Source organism: Colias croceus, chromosome 20, assembly GCF_905220415.1.
Source record: "Colias croceus chromosome 20, ilColCroc2.1".
Lineage (NCBI taxonomy): Eukaryota > Metazoa > Arthropoda > Insecta > Lepidoptera > Pieridae > Colias > Colias croceus.
In genome coordinates, this window is record NC_059556.1 from 3675055 (window position 1) to 3698527 (window position 23473).

Sequence of the window (23473 nt, forward strand, 5' to 3'; positions counted from 1 at the left end):
ATCGTCAAATTGAAATACTATAACAGTCTTAGAACGGTAAATAAAGCAATAGAAAGTGTACTAAATAATAATGTTATATTTTAGTATGTCCTCTTCTTACTTATGGTATTGAAAAAGAGTTAAAACGAAACGACAATATTATGTGTTTTTATAAATTATGAAAGGTTTCCATATTGAACTTATTAAAATTTACTGGTACTATACAATTCTTCAAACTAGATTCTTCATTTATTCACATAGATCTGTCTCTTTCTAGCCTTTATTCAGTACCATATGCAAAAGTAGTACAAATTGATGTATTTAATGTCTATTTTAGTGCAGCTTCCATAGCTTTAATTATTATTTTGAGATAACAGCTATACCAAAATAAGGCATTTTATATAATGTAGAATAAATATGACAAGACATAGTTGTGGTTCAACTTGAAAGAAGCCAAACGGGAATTAAAATAGGTTTAAGATAATATAATAAGTTATAATTACGCAGTAATTTATAGTCATAGGCGTTTTGTGAGATGATGTGAAGGCTGTATTTTGTTAGCAAGATGTGCCTGTATTGTGGTGTTGGGTGGATTATGGACGATTCACTGCAGTTGAAAAATTCATTGAACAATTTTATTATTATAAATACATGTATAGTTGTGAATAGATTCGTAGACACCTCTTGGAAATCATGAGTTGGTAGAGTGGTAAAATTAACTATGAAAATGTAATAATTTGAAAGAAGATGATCATTTTGAATAAAAAAGTAATAAAATAAATGTGCCAATAGAATATAGAAATCTGTTCTTTAAGATGTTTAATAAGAAATAGACCAAAAGTCGTAATTTACCCAACTCCAGTGAATTGTTTAAAAAACTGTGATGCGCTAACAAAATTGTGTTAAGGTAGGATTTGTGCTCGATGAATGAACAAGGAATTAAGATAATGTATACTTTAGCGTATGTCAGAGTGATGTATTTTGTGTATGAGTCGTTTTATTATTATAGATGTATGTCGTGTTTTCACTTTAATATTTGAGATTTATTTCGTTTGCTTAGAATTTGCTTTAATTTTATTATGTGCAGATTTTTTGATGTGTTAAACGAATATATTAGAATGTTTGTGTTTTTATTTTTTTATTGATATAGTTTTTTTATTACGTAACACACGTGTTACCTCTATGGCTTTTTCGACTAAAGTATAATTTGTTTACGTGCACAGCTTTTAAGCATAGACATCACAATTTTATTTTAATGATTATGATTATATTCAATATTTGTTACCAAATTTAACACCGAGGTTGTAAATAGTACAATTTGCAAAAATATTTTTAAATGCGTGTCAGTTTGATTGATATAAATTATTAATTGGTACTTATATTATTATCGTAATGTATAAATTAAACTTAAATTGACAACGTATCGAAAATACCTCTTCACAGTGATCAAATCGATTCAAAGGGTTTTAGATGTTAAGTGGTAATTTTTTAACGATGTTAATGTTTTGAATAAAAGATTTTTCAAATTCTACATACCACAGTTATGGAGTACCGTCTAGTGCTGTTTTGATGTTCTCATAAATTGTTCGAAACCATTTTGACAGTTGTTTAAGGTATAGATTATAAATAAAAGTTGAAGAGTAATATTGTTGATTATAACATCTGTAAGTACAAGTCTAGTGTTTTACATATTTGCAACATTTTTTATATTAATCGTTGCTATAAAGAGTTTTGTCAGTCAATGATTATATGAACGCATGTTTATTTTAAGAGATACGAATATACAATAAAATTGTGTGTTTTTTTAATTTGATATTTAATTTTTAGATATTTTAAAAATTATGTTAACGTTTTGCTTGTGGACCACTTTTGAAGTCATGTTCTACTGTCTATGGTTTTATAAATCAGTGACATTTTGTATAATTTTACTCATATTGACATTTTCAATGCCGCACACGGTGTAACGTAGCCTTAAGCGCATAGTTTAAGAGTGAAACTGAACAGAAATGAATATAAAGGTTATTCCTCTAATTGTGGTTTTATTTTTTCTTTCTCCTTCTAACTTAAATCTCGAAAAGAGTACATGAGAGAGAAATACATTATCTCTGAAAATTTCAACCGTCTATGACGGTTCTTAATCAGCGACACAAATCACACATCACACAACGTAGGTCGTGTGCTCTGATAGAGACTTTAAATATATTAAAAAATCTTTTTTAATAGTTCAGGATACATCGCCCATTTTTGCAAGTGACTACTATCAAGCTGATTTTCCGTTTGTAGCTTTATTTTGATGAGACACCGAATAATTTCGTGTACGAAACTCTCGATTGTGGTAGCTAACAGAGATAACAAGGATAAAATTTTTTGATTTGATGGTTCTCAAATATTTATTACGCAATTTGTAGGACAATATGTCTGTTGAATTATATAAACATTAAATAAGTGAAAACAAAAAAATCAGCTTGTTAGTAATCATTTATGATGACCTCGTTATCGATACACTTTGGAAAGGGGGACTCTTTGAACAAACCATAGATTTTGTAGGACAAATATTTTTTCGAATAATTTAGGTAATTATCTTGAGATTGAACAATAAAAAAAATTCAGTTAGTAATAAATATTTGAGAACCATCAAATCAAAAATTTTTATCCTTGTTATCTCTGTTAGCTACCACAATCGAGACTTTCGTACACGAAATTATTGGGCGTCTCATCAAAATAAAGCTACAAACGGAAAATTAGCTTGATAGTAGTCACTTGCAAAATGGGCGATGTATCCTGAACTATAAGCGAGTTCTCGTTTTACCTTTGAGTACGGAACCCTAAAAAAACAAAAGCTGTCTCTATCACTCCTCAATCCATACTTCCATCCATACTATTATATTATAAATGCGAAAGTAACTGTCTGTCTGTCTGTTACTCAATCACGCCTAAACTACTGAACCAATTTTCATGAAAATTGGTTCAGTAGTTTAGGCGTGTAAAACGAGAACTCGCTTATAGTTCAGGATACATCGCCCATTTTGCAAGTGACTACTATCAAGCTAATTTTCCGTTTGTAGCTTTATTTTGATGAGACGACAAATAATTTCGTGTACGAAAGTCTCGATTGTGGTAGCTAACAGAGATAACAAGGATAAAAATTTTTGATTTGATGGTTCTCGTTATAAATGCGAAAGTAACTGTCTGTCTGTCTGTTACTCAATCACGCCTAAACTACTGAACCAATTTTCATGAAATTTGGTATGGAGATATTTTGATACACGAGAAAGGACATAGGCAACTTTTTATCCCGGGAAAATGACGCAATCCCGGAAATACCACGCGGACGGGAATTATGCGGGTTTTTCTTTGACTGCGCGGGTGAAGCCGCGTTCGGATTAACCTAGTCTGTACTCTTACACCTTTACTGTGGACAGTATTACTATTCAACTCAAGAACGCTTTACCCGAAAGTTTCAGACGTGTAGATAACATTACCTTTTTATTCATATCTCCAAAATTGGTTCAAAACCCTTGTGCGTAAATTATATACTGACATCGATTTAAAGCGTTACAGAACGTCTTCACTTAATTAAATAATTAATTGTACATCAGCAATAGTAATGTGTAAATCTTGTAGAGTGATGTACGTACTAGTATAGTATTATATATATATATATGTATTATCTGTGATATAAGGTGAGGAAATCTACTGCAGCCAATGTAACTAAGGTTATCGACGTTTGCCGTCTCCAAATAGAACGCAGTAGTTAGTAATTTCAGTACAATCTCGAACTGGTAGGTAAGAATAGGCTACTAAATAGATGGCATTGAAGGGACTGGTGGGAATGGGTAAATTTAAATATAAACATTGTCCTAGTAAATGGCATAATATTGGCTATAGATTATGTCTTCTGTCTTTTTAACGAAAGATCTATCATTGCTCTAGATTCTAGAATATAACTGCAATATAACTACATTTCTCCAATAGGTAGATTTATTGGGGTAACAAGTAAGTAGTTTTAAGGACTGGTTTGTATACCTAGCGTTCCTTTAGTCAAGTATAGGTATCATGAGTAGGTACTTCCGATAATTGTCACTAATTAATGTAACTAATGAATTACTAATTGTCACATGTCACTAATTAATGTAACTAATGAATTAGATGTAACCATTTCAATTGACTGTCATCCCTACCAGTCTATAGAAGAATTCAACAACTCTAACTTGAAACCTAACGCCAACAGATTTTCGGTATTATCATTAAATATTAGGAGTATACAAAGAAATTTTGATGACTTTGTTTTAAACTTGAGTAGGTTCCATGATAAATTTGATGCTATAATTCTAACTGAATGCTGGTTAAGTGAAAATACTATAATTGACAACCTCCCTGGATACAACTCATTTCGTACTTCCAACCAGATAAATAAATCGGGTGGTGTAGTTATATTCATTAAAGATTGCCACAATTCAGCTATAGAACATTCCTCGCTCACAAACGCAGATAGCCTAAAACTTAACATCAATCATAACATCTCTCTTCTAGGAATCTACCGGACCCCATCCATTCCGGTTAACACCTCATTTCTTTCTTCCTTAGATACTCTACTTCACACATTAAGCAAGAAACCTATTGCGATAGTGGCTGGCGATCTTAATATTGATATCTGTAACTCGGAATCTCAAGAATCTATAGATTATCTATGTATTATGTCATCACATTCTTTACTCCCCACTATCACAAAACCCACTAGAGATAAAACTTGCCTCGATCACATTTTCATCAAAGCAGCCGATAGACTCTACGGTGCAGTATGTAAATCAACCATTACCGATCATGACATTGTTATAGGTCAAGTAGTAAATACAAAGCAACCACAAAAACTACCTCGATGGCGTACGAAAACCGACACAGACGCTCTCATCACATCACTAAAAATACCGATTGGAAGGAAACTCTCTCCTCTACACAAGTTAATAATGCATCTTCCTCATTTTACAAAATATTAACGAACACCATAGAAAAACACTCGGTTAAAATTAAAGTTAGTCGCAGACGCACAAATTTAAAGCCGTGGATCACCCCGGGATTAATTCGATGTATAACCCATCGTGACAAACTACATAAAGACACAAAACTACACCCTAATGACCTTACACGCCAACTTATATACAAGAGATATAGAAACTTCTGCAATAAAATACTTCGAAATGTCAAAATACAATACAATAGCACACTAATAGAACAACACAAATCTAACCCTAAATTATTATGGAAAACCATTAAAAATATAAGTCAAACCAGTACTCACTCCAACCCTCCGGTGGAATTACTTCAAATTAATAATGATATAAATAGATCTCTCTACAACTGTAATAAATATTTTACTTCGGTTGGAAAAACTTTATCTGATCAGATCCTAAATAAACTTAATACATCTCATGAAGATTTAATAAATTCCTACAAATCAGATAACTCAGCACCGCAATCCTTTTTTCTCTCCCCCACCGATGAATCAGAGGTACACAAAGTAATAATGAGCTTGAATAACGATAGCTCCCCCGGATTAGATAATCTCACAGTCCGAACGATAAAAGCCATTCTTCCTGAAATTATAAAACCTCTCACACACATAATCAATCTCAGTATAGAATCCGGTGAGTTTCCTGACTGCTGGAAAATAGCAGCTGTAATACCGATATACAAAAATGGAGCAAAAAGCCTCCCAGAAAACTACAGACCCATAGCTCTTTTAAACATTCTTGGAAAAGTCCTCGAAAAAATTGTGAACTACAGACTGACATCTTACTTAGAGAAATATCAACTCATTTCAGACAAACAATTCGGTTTCAGAAGTAACAAATCTACTGAGCATGCAATTACACTACTCATCAATCTCATATCTTCACATTTAGAAAACGGACACTGTTGTCTAAGCGTCTTTTTAGATCTGGCAAAAGCCTCCGACACTATATCTCTTGGCCTACTCGTAAAGAAACTGGAGGCAATTGGAGTCAGAGGCACTTCACTAAATTGGTTTAGGAGTTATCTTACAGACCGCAGGCAATGCACAAAAATCGACAACAAACTTAGCTCCGAACTAAAAATTGAATTTGGCGTACCACAGGGAAGTGTTCTCGGTCCAACTCTTTTCATCATTTACATTAATGACATACTTAAAATGAGTTTGAAAAACTCCCACATAATTGCATACGCCGACGACACTGCTCTGGTATTTCATGGCGCAGATTGGGACCAAACACACAGACTTGCAGAATCAGGTCTATTAAAAATAACAGAAGCACTTAACCAAAACCTATTAACTTTAAATCTCAACAAAACCAAGTACTTAACATTTTCAAAATCTGCAAACCCCAAACTTTACCCTAAACAGTCTCTCCAACTTCACTCCTGTACCAACCCCGGCAACACTCAATCGTCATGTAATTGCCATCACATTGAATCCACTCCTTCACTAAAATACTTAGGTGTTACCCTAGACAACAACCTAAACTTTCATCAACACATTAGTGAAGTTTCATCAAAAGTAAGGAAACTCATCTTCATAATGAAGAAACTGCGCAATTGCACCCCACTAAAAATTCTCAGACAAGTATACACGTCCTTATGCCAATCTATTATAAATTATAGCATCTCTGTCTGGGGCTGCGCTGCCAAAACTCACCTCCTGCAACTGGAGAGAGCTCAACGTGCACTGATTAAAGTGACACTTAAAAAGCCTTTCCGATTTCCTACGAATGAACTTTATCGTGAGTTTAACGTACTTCGCGTTCGTCAATTATACATACTTTCAGCAGTAAACCTAACCCATAAATCAATCGTTTCGCGGCCCGATTACAAAGATCTCCTAAAGAAAAGAACATTCCGTATCCCACTTCCTGATTTCAACTCAACAAAAATAGCTAGACGTAGCCCAGCTTACTCACTCATTCATACGTACAATAATGTTTGTAAATCAAAACATCTGAAAAACTGCAATATGTATAAATGCAATAAAATAATGAAATCTTGGCTGCATGAACTTTCATACAGCGATACCGAAGATCTGGTCTAAATATAAGAATAAACTTTAACTTTAATAGAAATCTGTTGGTGAGAAATAAAACTTGAACAATTTACTTATGCTAAAAAGCTACTTTAATTAATATTATTGGATCCCTGAACGCATTCACACATGAACACAAACACACACATATTTACACTATCACCTTCATCCACACTCGCCTTCCCACAACACACACTTACACAGACACACACACACACACAATCACACACCCTATGTTAAATGGAAAATGTTGTAAGTTCTTGTATTAAGTACACTCATTATTATTAATTATAAATTATTTAAACATAATTATTGATGTACTGTATAATTCGTCTTAATAAAGTAACCTGTACTCCGTTTCTGATATCCAAGATACAGGCAGTAGCCTAGTTTGGATATCACTGTACTAGCAACCTTGTAAAATAATCCTACTGTTATCACATTTAACAATGTAATGATTGAATATTTTGGTTAATAAAGATTTTTTATTTATTTTATTATTATTATTTTTTTAATTAATAGCATAATATCTTGCTCATTGCTTAAGTCATAGTAGAGGTAATATTTTATTTATTTTTTTAGAAAGTAACTACTAAAATGGTTTGATAATTAATTAATAAGCGATAACCTACATCTAGCTGATCATTAGCTTGTCTGAAAGCGAGATTAGAAAGCTTGTAGCTGCAAAGGTATGCAACTTCCCACCCACTGGATAGACAAGCTCGTTCTAAATATTTATATGTGGAGGCGCGAGAATATTCCGCAATATTGGTTAAAATTAGCGCGAGGCCGGCCCTGTTTACATGTTTTTTCATAACGATTGTGTTATTTCTCTTTTAACCGAGCGAGATTTTATGGCGAATGTAAAAGATTTTTAACGTTTCGTTCGAGTTAAGTTTAGGATAAAATGAAAGTTAAATATTTATTATTTCATTTACTTACCTACTTCAAATACGTGTGTCAATTATTACACCTCTTGTCTTGACCTCCTAAGACCTCTCCCTATTCAATTGATAGAATTCGATGTAGAGTTAATATCATCTACCTACCTCTTCTACCTACTATTTTTCATAAAAAAAATATTAAAATAGTTTTTTACTAGCGAAAATTGGAATTCTGCCTAATTATTTCATAAATAATGAAAGAATTGTCTTACAACAAAGCTAAAAAGTTTAAACCAAAGTTTAAATAATTGTATGGTAGAGATACTTCATTTTTTATTCGAAAATCCATTACATAGGGTTGCACTTTAGATTGACCAAACGGTAAAAGACTTATATAAATGTACATGTGACGTGCAACGTGGTTAAACATTTATGAGTGAATATTATAAGCCTGACAAAATGAATCATCAGTCGCAAAAAACCTTGCTTGGCTGCCAAAAGCTATTTCCGTTCAATAAAAACTCACCTCTTTACCAGGGTCAGTGCTACATTAAAGAGCTAGAAATTATTCACATTTCTTAATATGACATTTTTGAAAAATAAAGACGTTATCGAGATGATTTTAACCACTGCTTTAATGCTTCATTAATTTTTTTCCTGGAACTTTCTAATGTTAGTTTTACTTTATTGTTAGATTTTGTTTGTTCTATTTGATATGAAAATAACTTTAAGCTTCAGGCTGTGGCTCTGCACACGTTACGTTAAAAAGGAGAATTTTAATGTTTCAATCTACTTATATCCTTGCTAAAAATCCAAATCTATCCTAATTCCTAAACTATTTGCTTGAAAGTCCAGTCAATATCCTAATTCTAAGCCAACTTTTAATAGTATTAAAAATGTGTATATAAATAAAATGTAGAATTGTGAATTGTCTTTATCTACACTAATAATAAAAAAAGGAAAACTTTGTTTGTAATGAATAGGCTCATAAACTACTGGACCGATTTTGATGAAATTTGGCACAGACAATCTTTAGACCTTGACAAAAAACATAGGCTACTTTTTATTGCGAAATATGTACCACGGGTGAAGCCGGGGCGGACCGCTAGTTACCTATATAAGACAAAAATTTAAAATTTTGCTTATCAAGTACGCATATTATTTCTAAAGGTAAGTATATAAATTACATCGGTACACATGAAACTGACATAGAAATGCATTACGCACATTATAAAATGTATTTTCTATAAAAAATATATGCGTCTGACATATTGTTTGCGCGCGTGCAGACATTCACGTTTTATTTAGAATTGTTTACCTGAAGGCTGAAGAGTATAGTGATGCACCTGTGGGAAATAGATATGTAAAATAGTATATTTTTACGAAGTGGTGTGTAGCGTTTTAGTTTATCGATAACGAAAATATAAAAATTTATTAAATTAGCTGGTTTTCATTTTGAATTTTCCAATACTTAAGGATGCATAATTATTTTGATGAATAAATGAATTTAATATTATAAATATATTTTCCACCTAGATTATTTTCATAATAAATCAGTTGAGAAAAACAAAATAATATAATTAAGATGTGTTACTGAAGGTATTTACATAAATAAAGGACAAATGTAAATATATAAAACACATAAAATAAACTAATTTAAAAATAATTTTAAACCTCTTGTGATACAAAAATTAGTTTTTAATGTAAGAAACTTATATTTCAATTAGGGTCTATATGGCTCTATACTATATTCTACCGCTCTATATCCTGAAATCGTAAATTATAAATTTCACGTCTTTTATATGAAATATTCAATGCCTTCATTTTGCTATTCATCAGTTTAGGCACCTCATTCTGTAACAAAGTATTCCTTATCATTCTCAAAAATCTCATAAATACAATCATGATAAAAGTATCGCAAACATCGATAAGTCGACATCATCGTCCCGTCCCATCCCTATTCCCGCGCTGGGCCGAGCACAGAGTACAATTCGCGACTGACCGGGCGCCCGGCAGCGCTACGAACGAACGAACTAGCAACCGTGTACACACGACCCCGAATTCAAACCCTGTGTTTAGTGTTACTAGGACTTTTTTTATTTAGGTAAGTGCTGTGTATTTGTTAACTGTGATTTTTTTTCATTTCGTGCCTTGGATTTTTCTTTTTTAAATCTAATCTTCTCTATTTAAACATTTTGGAGTATTTTTTAATTTAGTTAGAATTGGCATCGTTATGATTATTGTCATTCGAATTTAGGTATAATAAACAGCAAATTCTAACATATTTCGCAACAATGACTAATTTTAGTTAGTGGTTATTTTGAGAGTTGAAAATTTAATTAAGTCCGCTATAATACCTAAATTTTTTTTCCGTAGGCCTGCATATCTACTCTTACCTACCTACTATTTACTCTGAAACGTACCTTAACATAATTTAAGTCTCATAAGTATGATTTTGTATAATAATGTTAACCTTATTTTGTATAACGGTACAAAATCGTTCATTTTAATTGTATTTCTTTTAGCTCATAACATTAGCATTACAAAGGCATGCTTATAGCGGATTACGCGAAAGCTTATCGCGGCTTGTGAGTAACGTCACTGACTCAAAGCTCAGATTTAGATTCACGGAGGATGCAACACAGTAAACATGCTGGATTACATTTATTTTATACAATTTTTATGACGCTTTTGAGCAAAATTATAAATTAAAATATTTCGTAAAAGGCTTGTAGAGCTTTCATAATTATACATGGATGGTAGAGTTTAATATTTTTATCTAAACATTAGAGGTAAAATGTACATGAATTATACTTTTTTGAATAATTTACTTAATAACTCAGGTCCCGGAACCACCGACACAATAGAAAATCTATTGTGTCTTGGACCATCAGGCCGCTTGGGGCTCAATGGGTTAATATTCAGGCTTTTTTTTTTTTTTTGTAAGGTGTTTCTCAATGTTAGCCGGAAGGGCTTTTACATTTTAACGCGGACGCGGGGGTGAACTGAAGGTTCACCCTGGTAGCGACATGCACAAGGGCGTCCCCCCTTGTCCATAGAGTTGAAAGAGCTTTTATTTCTATTAGATGAAAGCTTTCACCCGCAAATATGTACTCCGAATTAAAACACAAACTCTCAGGTTCAAAACTTTTATTGATGTAACATTTTTAACATGCTTTTATAAAAAAAAAAAAAATATTAGCTTCACCTGTGTGTTTATATGCAAGCGACTCCTTTAGACTCGATTTTGACAAATATTAAACGGACGGATTCAATTCAAACTTTGCACACTTATCTGGTATGGAAGACGATAAAATTATTTCATGATTTTATCTTAATAAAGCGTGTATTTATTTATTTTTATTAACTATTCTAATCTGAGGGACGCAAATGTTTGTTGAACGAATGATTTGCAACAAGTTATGCGCAATAGGTCGGCTTGTTGGCTCAGGTACCGATTAGTCACTCCATTTTGGAACACCTGGAACAAAATAAGATTTATTACGTTGGCTGCATTATTTATGATTATGGAATTGGCTTATGAACTTGGAACGCTTTCCTCCTTTTGTAAAAAAATAGTTTATATGGTGATTTTCATAGTACATTCGTGTTGGTGCCGTGAAATCGAAGGATTTTCAAAAAGTTTCAAAGCGGATAATTAATAAGTTTTACTCTAATAAAATATGATAATAATAGATAAGTTCCCCGGAAGTTGGAATAATTGTTATAAAGATTGTCGTAGGTTAGTTATTTGGTGTTATGTTGTGAAAAAAGTCACATTCGTTATTCATATTTTTGACTGTATGATCACTGAATACATAATATGTAGTAGCTATGATGATATGTTTGCTGTTTACATACTACACTTTATATTCAAAAGCACGTTATGCGTTATCGAAATTTTTGTATTCTCTTCTAATATTTTGGCACATGGCAGCAAAATAGGTAAAGTTCCATGAATATTGTTATTTGTCCATGTATTTAACAAATAACAACATACGGGTCATTGTTTAATGAGTATTCATATAAAGAAATAAACAACAACTTCTTTTAAATTGTACGTTTATTGTTTTAATCTATACATATAATAAATCTGTAGAAGGGTCAATTCTGTACATTGAAAATATTGAAAAAATAACTAGCAGGGGGTGTTACTGGATCGATACCAAACCCAAATATGTGATTAAAAAAATTTTTGTCTGTCTGTCTGTCTGTCTGTCTGTATGTGAAGACATCACGTGAAAACTACCGGTTCGATTTCGATGAAACTTGGTATAATTATACCTTATTATCCTGGGCGTAAAATAGGATACTTTTTATCCTGAAAAAATACGTAGAAAAAAAATTAATCTCAATTTTTCAGTTATCCATAGACGTTGTTCTGTAGTAGGTACCGCAAACACACGTTGCGTATTATTATCTAGACACGCGGCAGCGTGTCAAGCCGAGTTCAAGCGAAGAGAACTGGCGAGCAGCAGCCGTGTGTATATTTACACGAACCATTTCGAGCCACTTTTCACCCCCTTATAACTCGAAAACTATTTAAGTTATATAAACCAAATTTGGTACATATCAAGAGGACCTCAAGGTAAACAAGAACCTTAAATTTCATAAATATAGATGAAACAGTTGCGTAGATATTAATATCCAAAAATCGCAATTTTTAAGACTGACTGACTTATAGACATATACAAAACCTAACCCACTTCCAGATGACCTAGAAAGTTCAAATTTTGTAATCAACTAGGTAATAGTGAGTGTACAAAGGAAAAAATCAGAAAATACTGAATTTATTTGTATTCAATTTTTTTTTCAATGACATAAATTTTGTTTGTATGGAAAAATGGAAAAGTTTAAAAAAAAAGAAAATAGTATATTCACCCTACTAGTCTTAAAAAATAGATCAAAACTAATCAGTGGCAGAAAAAAATTTTGAAATCCATCAATAAATGACTGAGATATAGATTATTGAAATTTACATATTTTAGGACGAAACATCTGTAGATTCGAAGCGCCTCTGACATCACACTCACTCGCGCTAGTATCGCTAGGGCGGATTACTTCGATTGCATGATTTCTTTATTCAAAACTGTTATTAAACGTAAAATAAAAGAAAATTGTAATAAAAATTGCCTTTATTGCTCATACAGTTAAAAATAATATATAATTTTACATATTCACATTTATTTATTCTTTATTTATGAGTGTTTAGTTTAGTTTTAATTTCAGTGTAAATAAATAAATAAATAAATAAAATCTTTATTTTGCTTTAAACATGGTATTCAATGGTGATACAATTATATTAATAAAGCACAAACATGTTCAGTCAATACAAGCATGCAAAAATAATTACCATAAATGGTGTAATGGAAGAAGGCTTCGTCGAAGGTCGAAATGATTTAATTTGCGTAATATTAATATGAGTGAAACATCTTTAGGCGCGTTTAGAGTAAAATTTCAAGATCGCGTCATGGCAATACCGTAACGTCATGGAGTAAGGCGACGATTCTTCTACAACGATCTTTGCATCTTGGTAATAGTGTGTGTACAAATTCACGCTGGATGTTTAGAAAATCATGTAATCTTTTAAACAGAAAACGAGTTTAAAAAATTGCAGATAATGACGGGGCAATAAGAAAATATAGAAAATAATACTAAACAAATCATACAGAGAAACCGCAAGAAAAAAAAATCGTATATAAAAAGTATTATATTTATAAAGTAAATCAAATTTGCAGAGTAATTTTCTGTACAAAAAGTAATGATATCCCACCAAAAACATAAATGTAAAAATTGGAGCCGAGTTCAATCGTTGACTTAATTTGCCAAAAAAAGAAATGAGATCTAAATGTTTGCCAAGTTCTGCAGACAGTCCAGAAATTTATTTACAAAGATGTATTAAGTTCTTAGGTTGACTGAAAACTCAATTGTTTTATTTTCCCTTAGAGAACAATGTTTATTCCAAAATATAACTTTTTTAATTTGAATAATATAATTATTTTCACAAAGCAAACAACTAATGACCTATTGAACCCCATAATTATTTTGATGAGGCTAGTTTTTAGAACCGCACAAAATATAAACAGTATGTAAAACTAGCCTCATCAAATTATGGGGTTCAATAGGTCATTAGTTGTTTGCTTTGTGAAAATAATTATATTATTCAAATTAAAAAAGTTATATTTTGGAATAAACATTGTTCTCTAAGGGAAAATAAAACAATTGAGTTTTCAGTCAACCTAAGAACTTAATACATCTTTGTAAATAAATTTCTGGACTGTCTGCAGAACTTGGCAAACATTTAGATCTCATTTCTTTTTTTGGCAAATTAAGTCAACGATTGAACTCGGCTCCAATTTTTACATTTATGTTTTTGGTGGGATAGACCTAGCCGTATTTGGGTCCAATAGATATTTATAAGATGTCATTGTCCGAGTTACTCAAAATGGAGAAATAAACCATCCACGCAAAGACCGACATCCGCGCGGACGGAGTCGCGGGCGGAAGCTAGTATGTACATATTATGATAGTTTTTTTTTATAAATATATTAAATAGTAAATACACACAGGAACCACTTTTCCTGTAATATCATATTGATATGTTTTAAAAATTCTTGTAAGTTTTTATAATTAATAGGACTAGACGAGCTTTGACTCCGACTTTCGAGCCAAGATTCTATTTGCATTCCAAGATTGTATATGACTAATTCAGGTATTGGCTTAATTTGAAGCTATTAAATTAAAGTGGCACACCTGGTGCATATAGGAGACCCAGTTTCTCGTCCTTGCTCCAAAAACGTATTGGTAAATATCGTTACATGTCAGTATTTGGATCATGATGTATGTAAATGTTCTCGTAATAGTTTGTGGGTACGAATGACGACATTAAAATATTAATAATGCTGGATCAGCATTGCGTTAAAGAATATTATCTATTAAAAATAAAGTAAAGATGAACTTTTTCAATGTAATATTTAGAACAGGTTTTTAAGTTAAGGTTGTTAAAAATTTTCTCTTATCAAAACAATACAAGTTACCCTCTCGGCTCTCGTACGAGTTTTTGCATTGTGAACGTCCTTAGAACGAATAGCTTTTTATGTAAATGCAGATAAATATGCAAAAAAATTGATTTTTAAGAAGTCGTCACTATTTTTATATGGGCCTTTTTAGAGATTACATATTATTAAAATAACCATAAATAACTTATCAATATGGTATATAATATATAGAATTAAGCTTCTCATTATCGGTCACAGACAATGTCCAGCATAGAATATAATAATCATTAATTAAAACCATGTCCTAACCAGCTAATAATTAATAAACCTAATGTGGGTAGGCGTTGGTGCATGTTCACACTGTATGCGTCATTAGCTACACATAGGTACATTAGGAATATAGGTACCTAGTTTGATGCATTGAAGATTATTGTTTAGACTACTGCCCTGTGCCCACATCTTCATTAGGCTAGGAATAGTTGAATTGTTTTAAAATGTAAGAGCACTTTACACGTTTTAATTAAATTACCTATTAATAGTTATAATATCTAGATGTTTTGTAGGTAGATTGTTTGTAAGTTATCAGCAAATTGTCAAAATGTGAAAATTGTAATTTGTTGCTAAGTAGGTACTTTAATTTAAACTAGAGATAGCGTGACTATTAAGTATTCTGTGCTAGAGATATAAAATTATCTTTTAAACTAGACAGCATCGATTAGATACTTAGTTTTTTTCGGTCCCAAACTTATAGAAGTTAAAACTAAATCTCATTATATTCATTTATTTCTTCATTTTATAGCAAGTCAACTTCTCGACTTGTTTCATAAGTCTCAATAAGTTAAAGGTTAAAAGGAATATTTATTAGATGTCTGCAAATGAACGAATTTATAGGTATTGCAATATCTATATTATTAACACTAAAATTTTATTATCTCCATCAAGCTTATTTATGTTAGGACAACTATAATTTGCAGTGAATGCATTATTGTTAAATATTTAATTTTAGGTAACTATTTATCAATTTTATCTATATTTAAATTAATGGTGTTATTATTTCGTTATTTGCATAATATTAAATCCAAAACATTTATTCATATTGAGCTATTTATTATAGACTAGCTATCCGCCGGCGGCTCCGCCCGCGGTTTCAAAGAAAAACTCGCATAGTATCTACACTTAATATTAATAAAGAGTAGTTTCCTCTTTATTAATATTAAGTGTAGATTAGTTTTATTAGGTACGAAAAATTAGTATTATTATATTTGTGTAAGCTTTTAATAAATTGACTCGACTGTAAATATACAAGAAAGCTCTGAAAGTCAAACTAAGTACCTATGTAAAAACATTAAAGCATTAATTACGACGAAACATAACATTACACACATAATATACATCCTTAAGGTTAGCTGAAGGACTTCTTGTTATGTAAACCGGCTAAGTTTAAACCATCAATCAATTAGGAAAATCAGTAATACTTCTTATTTCGTAAATAAACGAGCTCACTATTTGAAAGAAAAGGAAATTTATTGCTCGCGTTTTGTTATAGGAAGGCGTAGTTGGTATAATTTTAGCTTGGCCAGCCGCCATTGACTATATTTATAGAGTGCCAAAATTCTGCCATCGCATACCATCAGCGGTATCAATGGTTAACTATTCGACTATTACATATTACTCTTTAACTAATATGGAACTATAGCTTTATATACTGATTTTAATTAAAATAACACATAATTAAACAAAAAATAACGTTTGTGCCGAGCACACGTTTCAGAAGTGAAACTTCGTTGGCAAGATTCAAGGATAGTACCAAAATCGTCGCCTTACTCCATGACGTGACGGTATTGCCACGACACGACCTTGAAATTTTACTCTCAACGCGATTAAAGAAGTTTCACTTCAATACCATATTTTCGTATTAATCGACATCAATATTAACAAAAAATTGCAAGAGTTTTACAATTTCTTAAGTGAGATCATTGAATTAATGAACTGATTAATACTGAAATAATAAACTAGCTACGATGAAATTAAAAGTTAATTATGAGGCAGCATTAACATGCTGCCACACCACCACCACATTTTAACAAATGCATTAACATTTTTTAATATAACACTTTAGTGAAGGATTTAATAGATTCTTGAATCTTGAAGATTATTCCGTTCTTATTTTAAGTTAGTTTAACTTGTAAGAGAAATTTTATGAATGATCTTTTGTATAAATTGAATCTAGTCGAAAAATCTGCATAACTTGTACTAACTAACCCTAAAATGAATTCTATTAAATACTAAGTGCATTCTATCTATGGTATCTATAATAATGAATTAAGATATTAATTTATTTGATAAATGCTTTGGTAGTAGTAAGATTCATGTCTTTCTCTACCATGAGACTGCTATTTCAAATAACAATAAACACACAAATATTAATGTTTTCCGAGCGAAGTAGAAATATGAAATTCTCAATTCCAAGAGCGTGCTAACCTTGAACAGGTGGTATGATTCCCAAAGCGTATGTTTATTATCCTAATGTCGATGGTGATCTCACTTACAGTTGGTGTTCGCGGATCGCAGAACGCTTGACGAGATCTCTTCAAAATGGCTGAAAACGGGTAATTTTTTTCTTTCATTATTTAGTTAGGATTAAACTAATTTTGTTAAAGGTTTTTTTGTACTTGTTAAATACAGTCTTGTCATATTTAGCATAAATTAATGAAAATTTTAATGATAATAATTTTTATTCCTGTTTGAGAATATGTTTCAAAATGTATAGATAATTAAGTTACACAAAGATCTGTTTCCACACATATTACACAAGTTTATTTGGAATGTGTTCTAACAATACTGGCCCTAAATTGGAATAGGTCAACAATGCCCTCTTGACGGTGTCCAGCAGTTGTATGGTGTAAAAATAACATGATATTTGGCTGTTTTCCAGATACGGGCCCACGCCTGTCGTTGGTCACATCGGCAGAATCCCAAACTACGGCAAAACACAAGCAAATGTAAGTATTTATTTGAATTCATTATATCTTCTAAGAAGGTCAATGTTCATTTAGCATGTCAAGTATTTGCACTCATAGGAAGTTAGAAATATGAATACGTTTACGTCAAAGAAACTTTAATTGAAAACATTTTAAAGAAATATATACTACAAGAAATATTTTATGCGTTATAACATCTTTGTTGATAGTTTAGTTAGGCACTAAATGCGACATAGAAATCAGTTATAAAAATAATATTTTTTTAAATTCCAGCAATTTAGCAACCCCGAACCTCCAGCATGTATTCAAAACGCTATGATGACAAAGGACAAGAAACCCTTCACATACACTCCAGGTGGCCTGGATTTATCACAAATAAAGACACCAAGTATGGCTAGAAGGTTAGCCCGGCAACGATCTTTGGAAGATCATGAGCAATCGTATCCACAAGGAAATGGAAATTACAGTCCCCAAGGAGGGCCAGCCCCACCCCCACCGCCTCCTATGAAAATACCAGCTCCTCCACCACCACCACCTCTTGTAATTGAAGCACCTAACGCTAAAGCCCCAAAACCAATCGCAATGGGTGAAAGACCAGAAATAGTTATACCAGAAAATCCTATTGGCATGCTCAGAAAGACAAACAGTCCGTATCACTGGGAGGCAGAAAAAGCTGAGCTACAGCGTATAGGACCTGTACCTAAATTTGTTGAAAAAGTGCCAAGCCCTCTGACCGTTAAACTGCCGCAACATAATGTTCCCCAGAATTATGGATCACCACAATCTAATTATCAACGTCAGAACACATACGGGAATCAACATTCGTCACCTGACAGCCCGCTTCACAGACCTGAAGCTCAATATGGTAACCAGAAAACAATGTCTGCAAACATGAATGGTTCACCTCCGATGAGAGAAATTCTACAGCGACAAGATTCACAATTCAACAAGAGTCCACAGCCGTTTGCAAATCAATCACCATTCAATAATTCTGCACCTTACTCTCCAACACCAAACAATCATTGGCGGCAACCGGAAAGAAGGGATTCACCCGTTATAACTAGCCCACAATCACCTCAAACAAATCGTGGACCATTTTCACCAAATGTTCAACAAAGTTCACCTATATACAATCAGGTTCCACAAAACAATGTTTTCCATACGTTACCTAGAGCCGGGCAAAGAAATCAAGAAAACATTACAAATAATGTACAAAATAACTATGGAAATCCTGCTATGAATAATGTCAGAGAGGTTCCGCAACAGAACTTTAATTCAAACACTGAATCGGCAAACACTGCACCGTGGCGTACTAATACACTGAACAGATATCCTCGTGAAAATCAACAACCATTGAATAATGAACAAAATGTAAATCAGCCTCAGTCATACACACCGCAATGGAGAGGTAATGATGCAATTAATAAACAATCTGAGAATAATGCAAGCCCTCCATGGAAACGAGAAAATGTAAATGCACAAAAAAGCAGCCCACAACCACAATACAATCCACCATGGGTTCATGAAGATTCAAATAGAAATAAAGGTCAGACAGACAATCACTCGGCTCCATGGAGATCACAGGAAACAGAAAGGTCCGCACCTAACTCTTCTCCAGAGACAAGATATCAGTCATCAATATCTATTCCTGTTACGCCAAGGAAACAAGCACCTCAACCTCAATATAACAACAGTCCGTCTCAGAAGGAAGTCGTATATGTTAATCAGGAACCCGTATATTATTGCCCAGATAGTCCGAAATCAATACCACCGTGGGTAAAAACACAAAAGGAAAAGACTAAAACACCTCCTCCAATATGGTGTCAGAGACCTCTGGACGGTTCAAAGGCAGGCCAGAGAGAATTAGAAACGCCACCAAGGGACAGCAGCCAGGAACCTGAGTGGGTACGAAAGAGTAATGAAATGCAGAGAGGTGCACGCGACGTGATCAGTCCGCCTAAATACCAACAATCAGCACAGCCAAACTGGTCAACGCGACCATCAGAGAATCGAAAGAGTCTACCGCGAGACAACAACCAGCAATATCAACAGCAGCCATCGAGTAGGATAATTCCAATTCAGATGGAAGTATCGGGCACAGAGACTCGTAATCAGAAGCAGCAAGGGAATCACCATCCACATTTACGAATTATAATCGATATGAAACAGAATCCCGATCAGAACCAACCACAATCACAGGCGCCGTATTCGCAGCCAACCCAACGTATCATGAGAGTGCTCTCACCGCAGTTGGTGAGAACGGACGAAGGATCTACGGACCGAGAGCTTCCAACACTGAATAGATCTTTCCAGAATCAAGACAGTCAACCAAAAACTCGTATAATACCCATACAAGTGGAAGATGGTAATGGTGGCGCAAACAAAAGGTATGTATTGTTTAATTAAATTATAGTAATAATGTATTTTTTACAGAGTATAAGTTAAAGTAGTGCATTTACAAATATTACATCCATTTAAGAATTAGAATCATTATTACAACCAGCCTTACACTGTTTTATATTGGCTATTCTATTTATTTATATTTTTATTCTTATGTTAGTGATTGTATAATTCAAATGGAGGAGCATCAAGACATACAGATTTTCAACAACTGTATACGAAGGGCCGTTTCCAGCTGACATATTATAGCTTCTTGTAATTTACACGATATATTATCATTTTCAGCTTCGGTGGCCGGTATTAGAGGCGTCGTTTGCACTGTCCAAAGTAAACAATTTTATTGCACACTGCTTCTTCTTGCAATGAGTCAGAACGCTTGTATATTTAGCATCTATCCGCTTTGAGAACGTGCTCTAGTTTCGTTTGACCACTAATCGAATCATTTCCGCTTGAAAATTTAATTGGCCACTAATTTGAGTGTGATTTACTCGATAACTATTCATTTAAATGAAATATTTCATATTAAAACTCGTTTGAGCGTTGGAGATTCATTTTTAATATTGTTATTTTTTCGCTGAGTTTAACCAAATATAAATTAATTAACTTTTTAGATGACTCTATAATTTTCTTGGCATAAATTGTTGTTGCTTTAACATGTACCTCTATAAAGAGGTAAACGCGTGAGAACATTTTTTGTTCTTCGATACCACAACAAATAAACATTTTAGAAGATTTCACTACCTACTATAATAATATTGTTCTTTTATGTTTTAATAGGAATATGTTAATCGACAAACATTTTTAATATGATATTCATTTTTTAATATGTTACTTACCTAGTCTGTAATTTTTAACATGCATTATGAACACAAAAAGAACTCAATTTGCTGTATTCCATTTGGTTAATCTGAAAATAACATAAAAGTTATCATGACAGTATTTTTTTTATTGTGCTTTAGTATATTTTTCCGTGAAAAGCGATATAGGTATAGCTTTTGAGAATCAAACGAATATGATTTGAAATAAGTGCACGGTGATAGTTCCAAGCATTAGGTAGAGATTTTTAGTAAAGAATAAACTGTAAACTGTAATTTTAGAACTAACAATTTGGCGTTTATTTAGATTTACCCTATTTTTTTCTATCAGTTCTTTTTGTTATTGTTATGGTGGATTCAAGCTTGTTTTACGGTAGAAACATACAAACGGTATTTCGTTAAATATAACATGCATAATTAATAATAAGGGTGTATTTACTGTATATATCTTCTATTAAAACTTTAAATCTCATTCTTCTTCGTGTTAAAAAAGTGAATAACGTAAAATTATGCTTTTTCAGGGTGTACTACCACAAGATAGCTTGTGAGACTCCACAGCGGCAGTCGAAATCGTTCAAAGTGTTGCAAGTCGTCACTGGAACGGGTCCAGATCAAATACAGATTATAGAAGATCGGAAAGGGTACACAGACTTATGATAATTGTCACAGAAACATCTAGAAATTTCCAGAACAATCGCCAAAATGAAGTAACCTAGTAACGAAACTCGTAAATAAAAAATCGAACCAATTCGTAAAATGTATAAAAATACGTTATATAAAATTTTAGTTATTGTTTATATTTTTATATTAATTATTAAATGTATGTATTTATAGAAACGGAAAAACGCGGGAAATTAGCGAGCTAATTAATATATTTTATTACATCTTATTTATTTTATTGTCTTAGTTTTATTAGATAGTTTAAACTCTAATTTATTTTATATCCTGGAATTTTCTATCGTAGATATGAAAATTATTATTAATGCTTGTTTGTGATTGTACTAATGCTCATAAGTTTATACGGCTAACATACCAAAGAATGTTATTTAAATACATATTTGATTAAGTATATCTAGTCTAGTAAATTCATTGATATATTTAGGTGTAGATAGGTTAAAATAATCTTAGATAGATAAAGTTTAATTTTAATATATTTTAAACATATATATATATATGTTTATTAAATTCTAATATATTATTTGTACTAACAAATTAACTCTTCCATTATATAATCTTATCTTCTTTATATTACATTATGTATTGTATCTATTTATTTAGTTATTATTTTTACTATAAACTAATTTTAATTTTTATTACTAACGTATATACTGAATATATTTGTTTGGACTGAATATACAGGGTTACTTTTAAAACACCGGCAACCTCGCAGGACAAGATAGCTAACATCATAAGCAACAACATTTGTTCTAAGACTTTTGATAATTTGTTAGATTTTATTTTCATACAAAAATAAATATTCATTTAATTTTCCGTTTGAATATTATAAACTCTACGCCTCCCAAAAATTACGTAAACAAGAAGCGATCGAGAGGGGGAAGGGGGCGTCGCGTCGTCCATCCGATAATGAATAGAACATAGACTTACAAATGTTAGGAGAGTACAATTAAAGTTTAAAAAATAATTTAAAAATAATTTATTGCGTTATGCCAAAAGTCGTAGAACAAATGTTGTTAGTTATGATGTTAGCTTTCTTGTCCTGCGAGGTTGCTGGTGTTTTACAAGTAACCCTGTATAGTATACTAATTGATTAATAATTTCAAAAATTTACATAATGAAACCCGAAAATTGTTCCCGTTTGTGTTTGTGATTAACGAAATTAAATTAAAAAACAAGTTTATTACATTGCATATTTGACATTATTTAGAACATAAATTTAATAAACTATTGTTATAAGATTTTATTAAAATCTTTCTATCGTGGATATCAGTTCCCAAGTATCGAGTAAAATAAGTTGTATTGTATTTCAACACACTATCTAGCTAGTATATCTCCTGAAGAATATCATATATTTGTCTGAGATTTTTTACTGCAGTTAATCATATACTTTAAAGCATTGTAAAACGGGTTTAGCTCTACTAGTCCCCTTAAAGTGTTAAACATATTACAGGAAATATGTATCAATTCAATGTTATAAAATTTTATTGCTTTTAATTGTGTATTGGTTTTGACTAAAACTAAAAATAAAAGCGATGCTTAAATAAAATGGAAAATATCTTTAAATTAAGTATTGTTTTATAAGAGCTAGTAAGAAAGTGCACGCACGTAGCGACTCAAATTCCTATAGAGTTGACGGGAGAGACAAAATAGTTGCGGAGACAAAAGTTGCTCTTGCGCGCTAGCT

At 32.1% G+C, this 23473-nt stretch overlaps 1 protein-coding gene across 2 annotated transcripts; it reads left to right on the plus strand.

The window, feature by feature from the left end:
- Positions 1-9889: 9889 nt before the first annotated feature.
- Positions 9890-22274, plus strand: LOC123700969 (extensin-2-like). 2 transcript variants are annotated; one of them, XM_045648364.1, is made up of 6 exons: positions 9890-10021; positions 17467-17524; positions 17851-17917; positions 18170-20283; positions 20582-20623; positions 21633-21772. In XM_045648364.1, the coding sequence occupies exons 2-5, from the start codon at positions 17511-17513 to the stop codon at positions 20598-20600; spliced, it is 2214 nt and encodes a 737-aa protein (XP_045504320.1). In that variant the 5' UTR covers positions 9890-10021; positions 17467-17510; the 3' UTR covers positions 20601-20623; positions 21633-21772. The 2 variants fall into 2 exon arrangements, with proteins under 2 accessions (XP_045504320.1, XP_045504319.1); XM_045648363.1 differs by lacking the exon at positions 20582-20623 and having other exon boundaries at positions 21633-22274.
- The last annotated feature ends 1199 nt before the right edge of the window (positions 22275-23473 follow it).

What these genes read in the sequence shown, in the direction of transcription:
- LOC123700969 (XM_045648363.1), top strand. An exon ending in ACGGCAAAACACAAGCAAAT is followed by an intron (nt 17,918 to 18,169) that starts GTAAGTATTTAT and finishes TTTAAATTCCAG; the next exon opens with CAATTTAGCAACCCCGAACC. An exon ending in AATGGTGGCGCAAACAAAAG is followed by an intron (nt 20,284 to 21,632) that starts GTATGTATTGTT and finishes ATGCTTTTTCAG; the next exon opens with GGTGTACTACCACAAGATAG.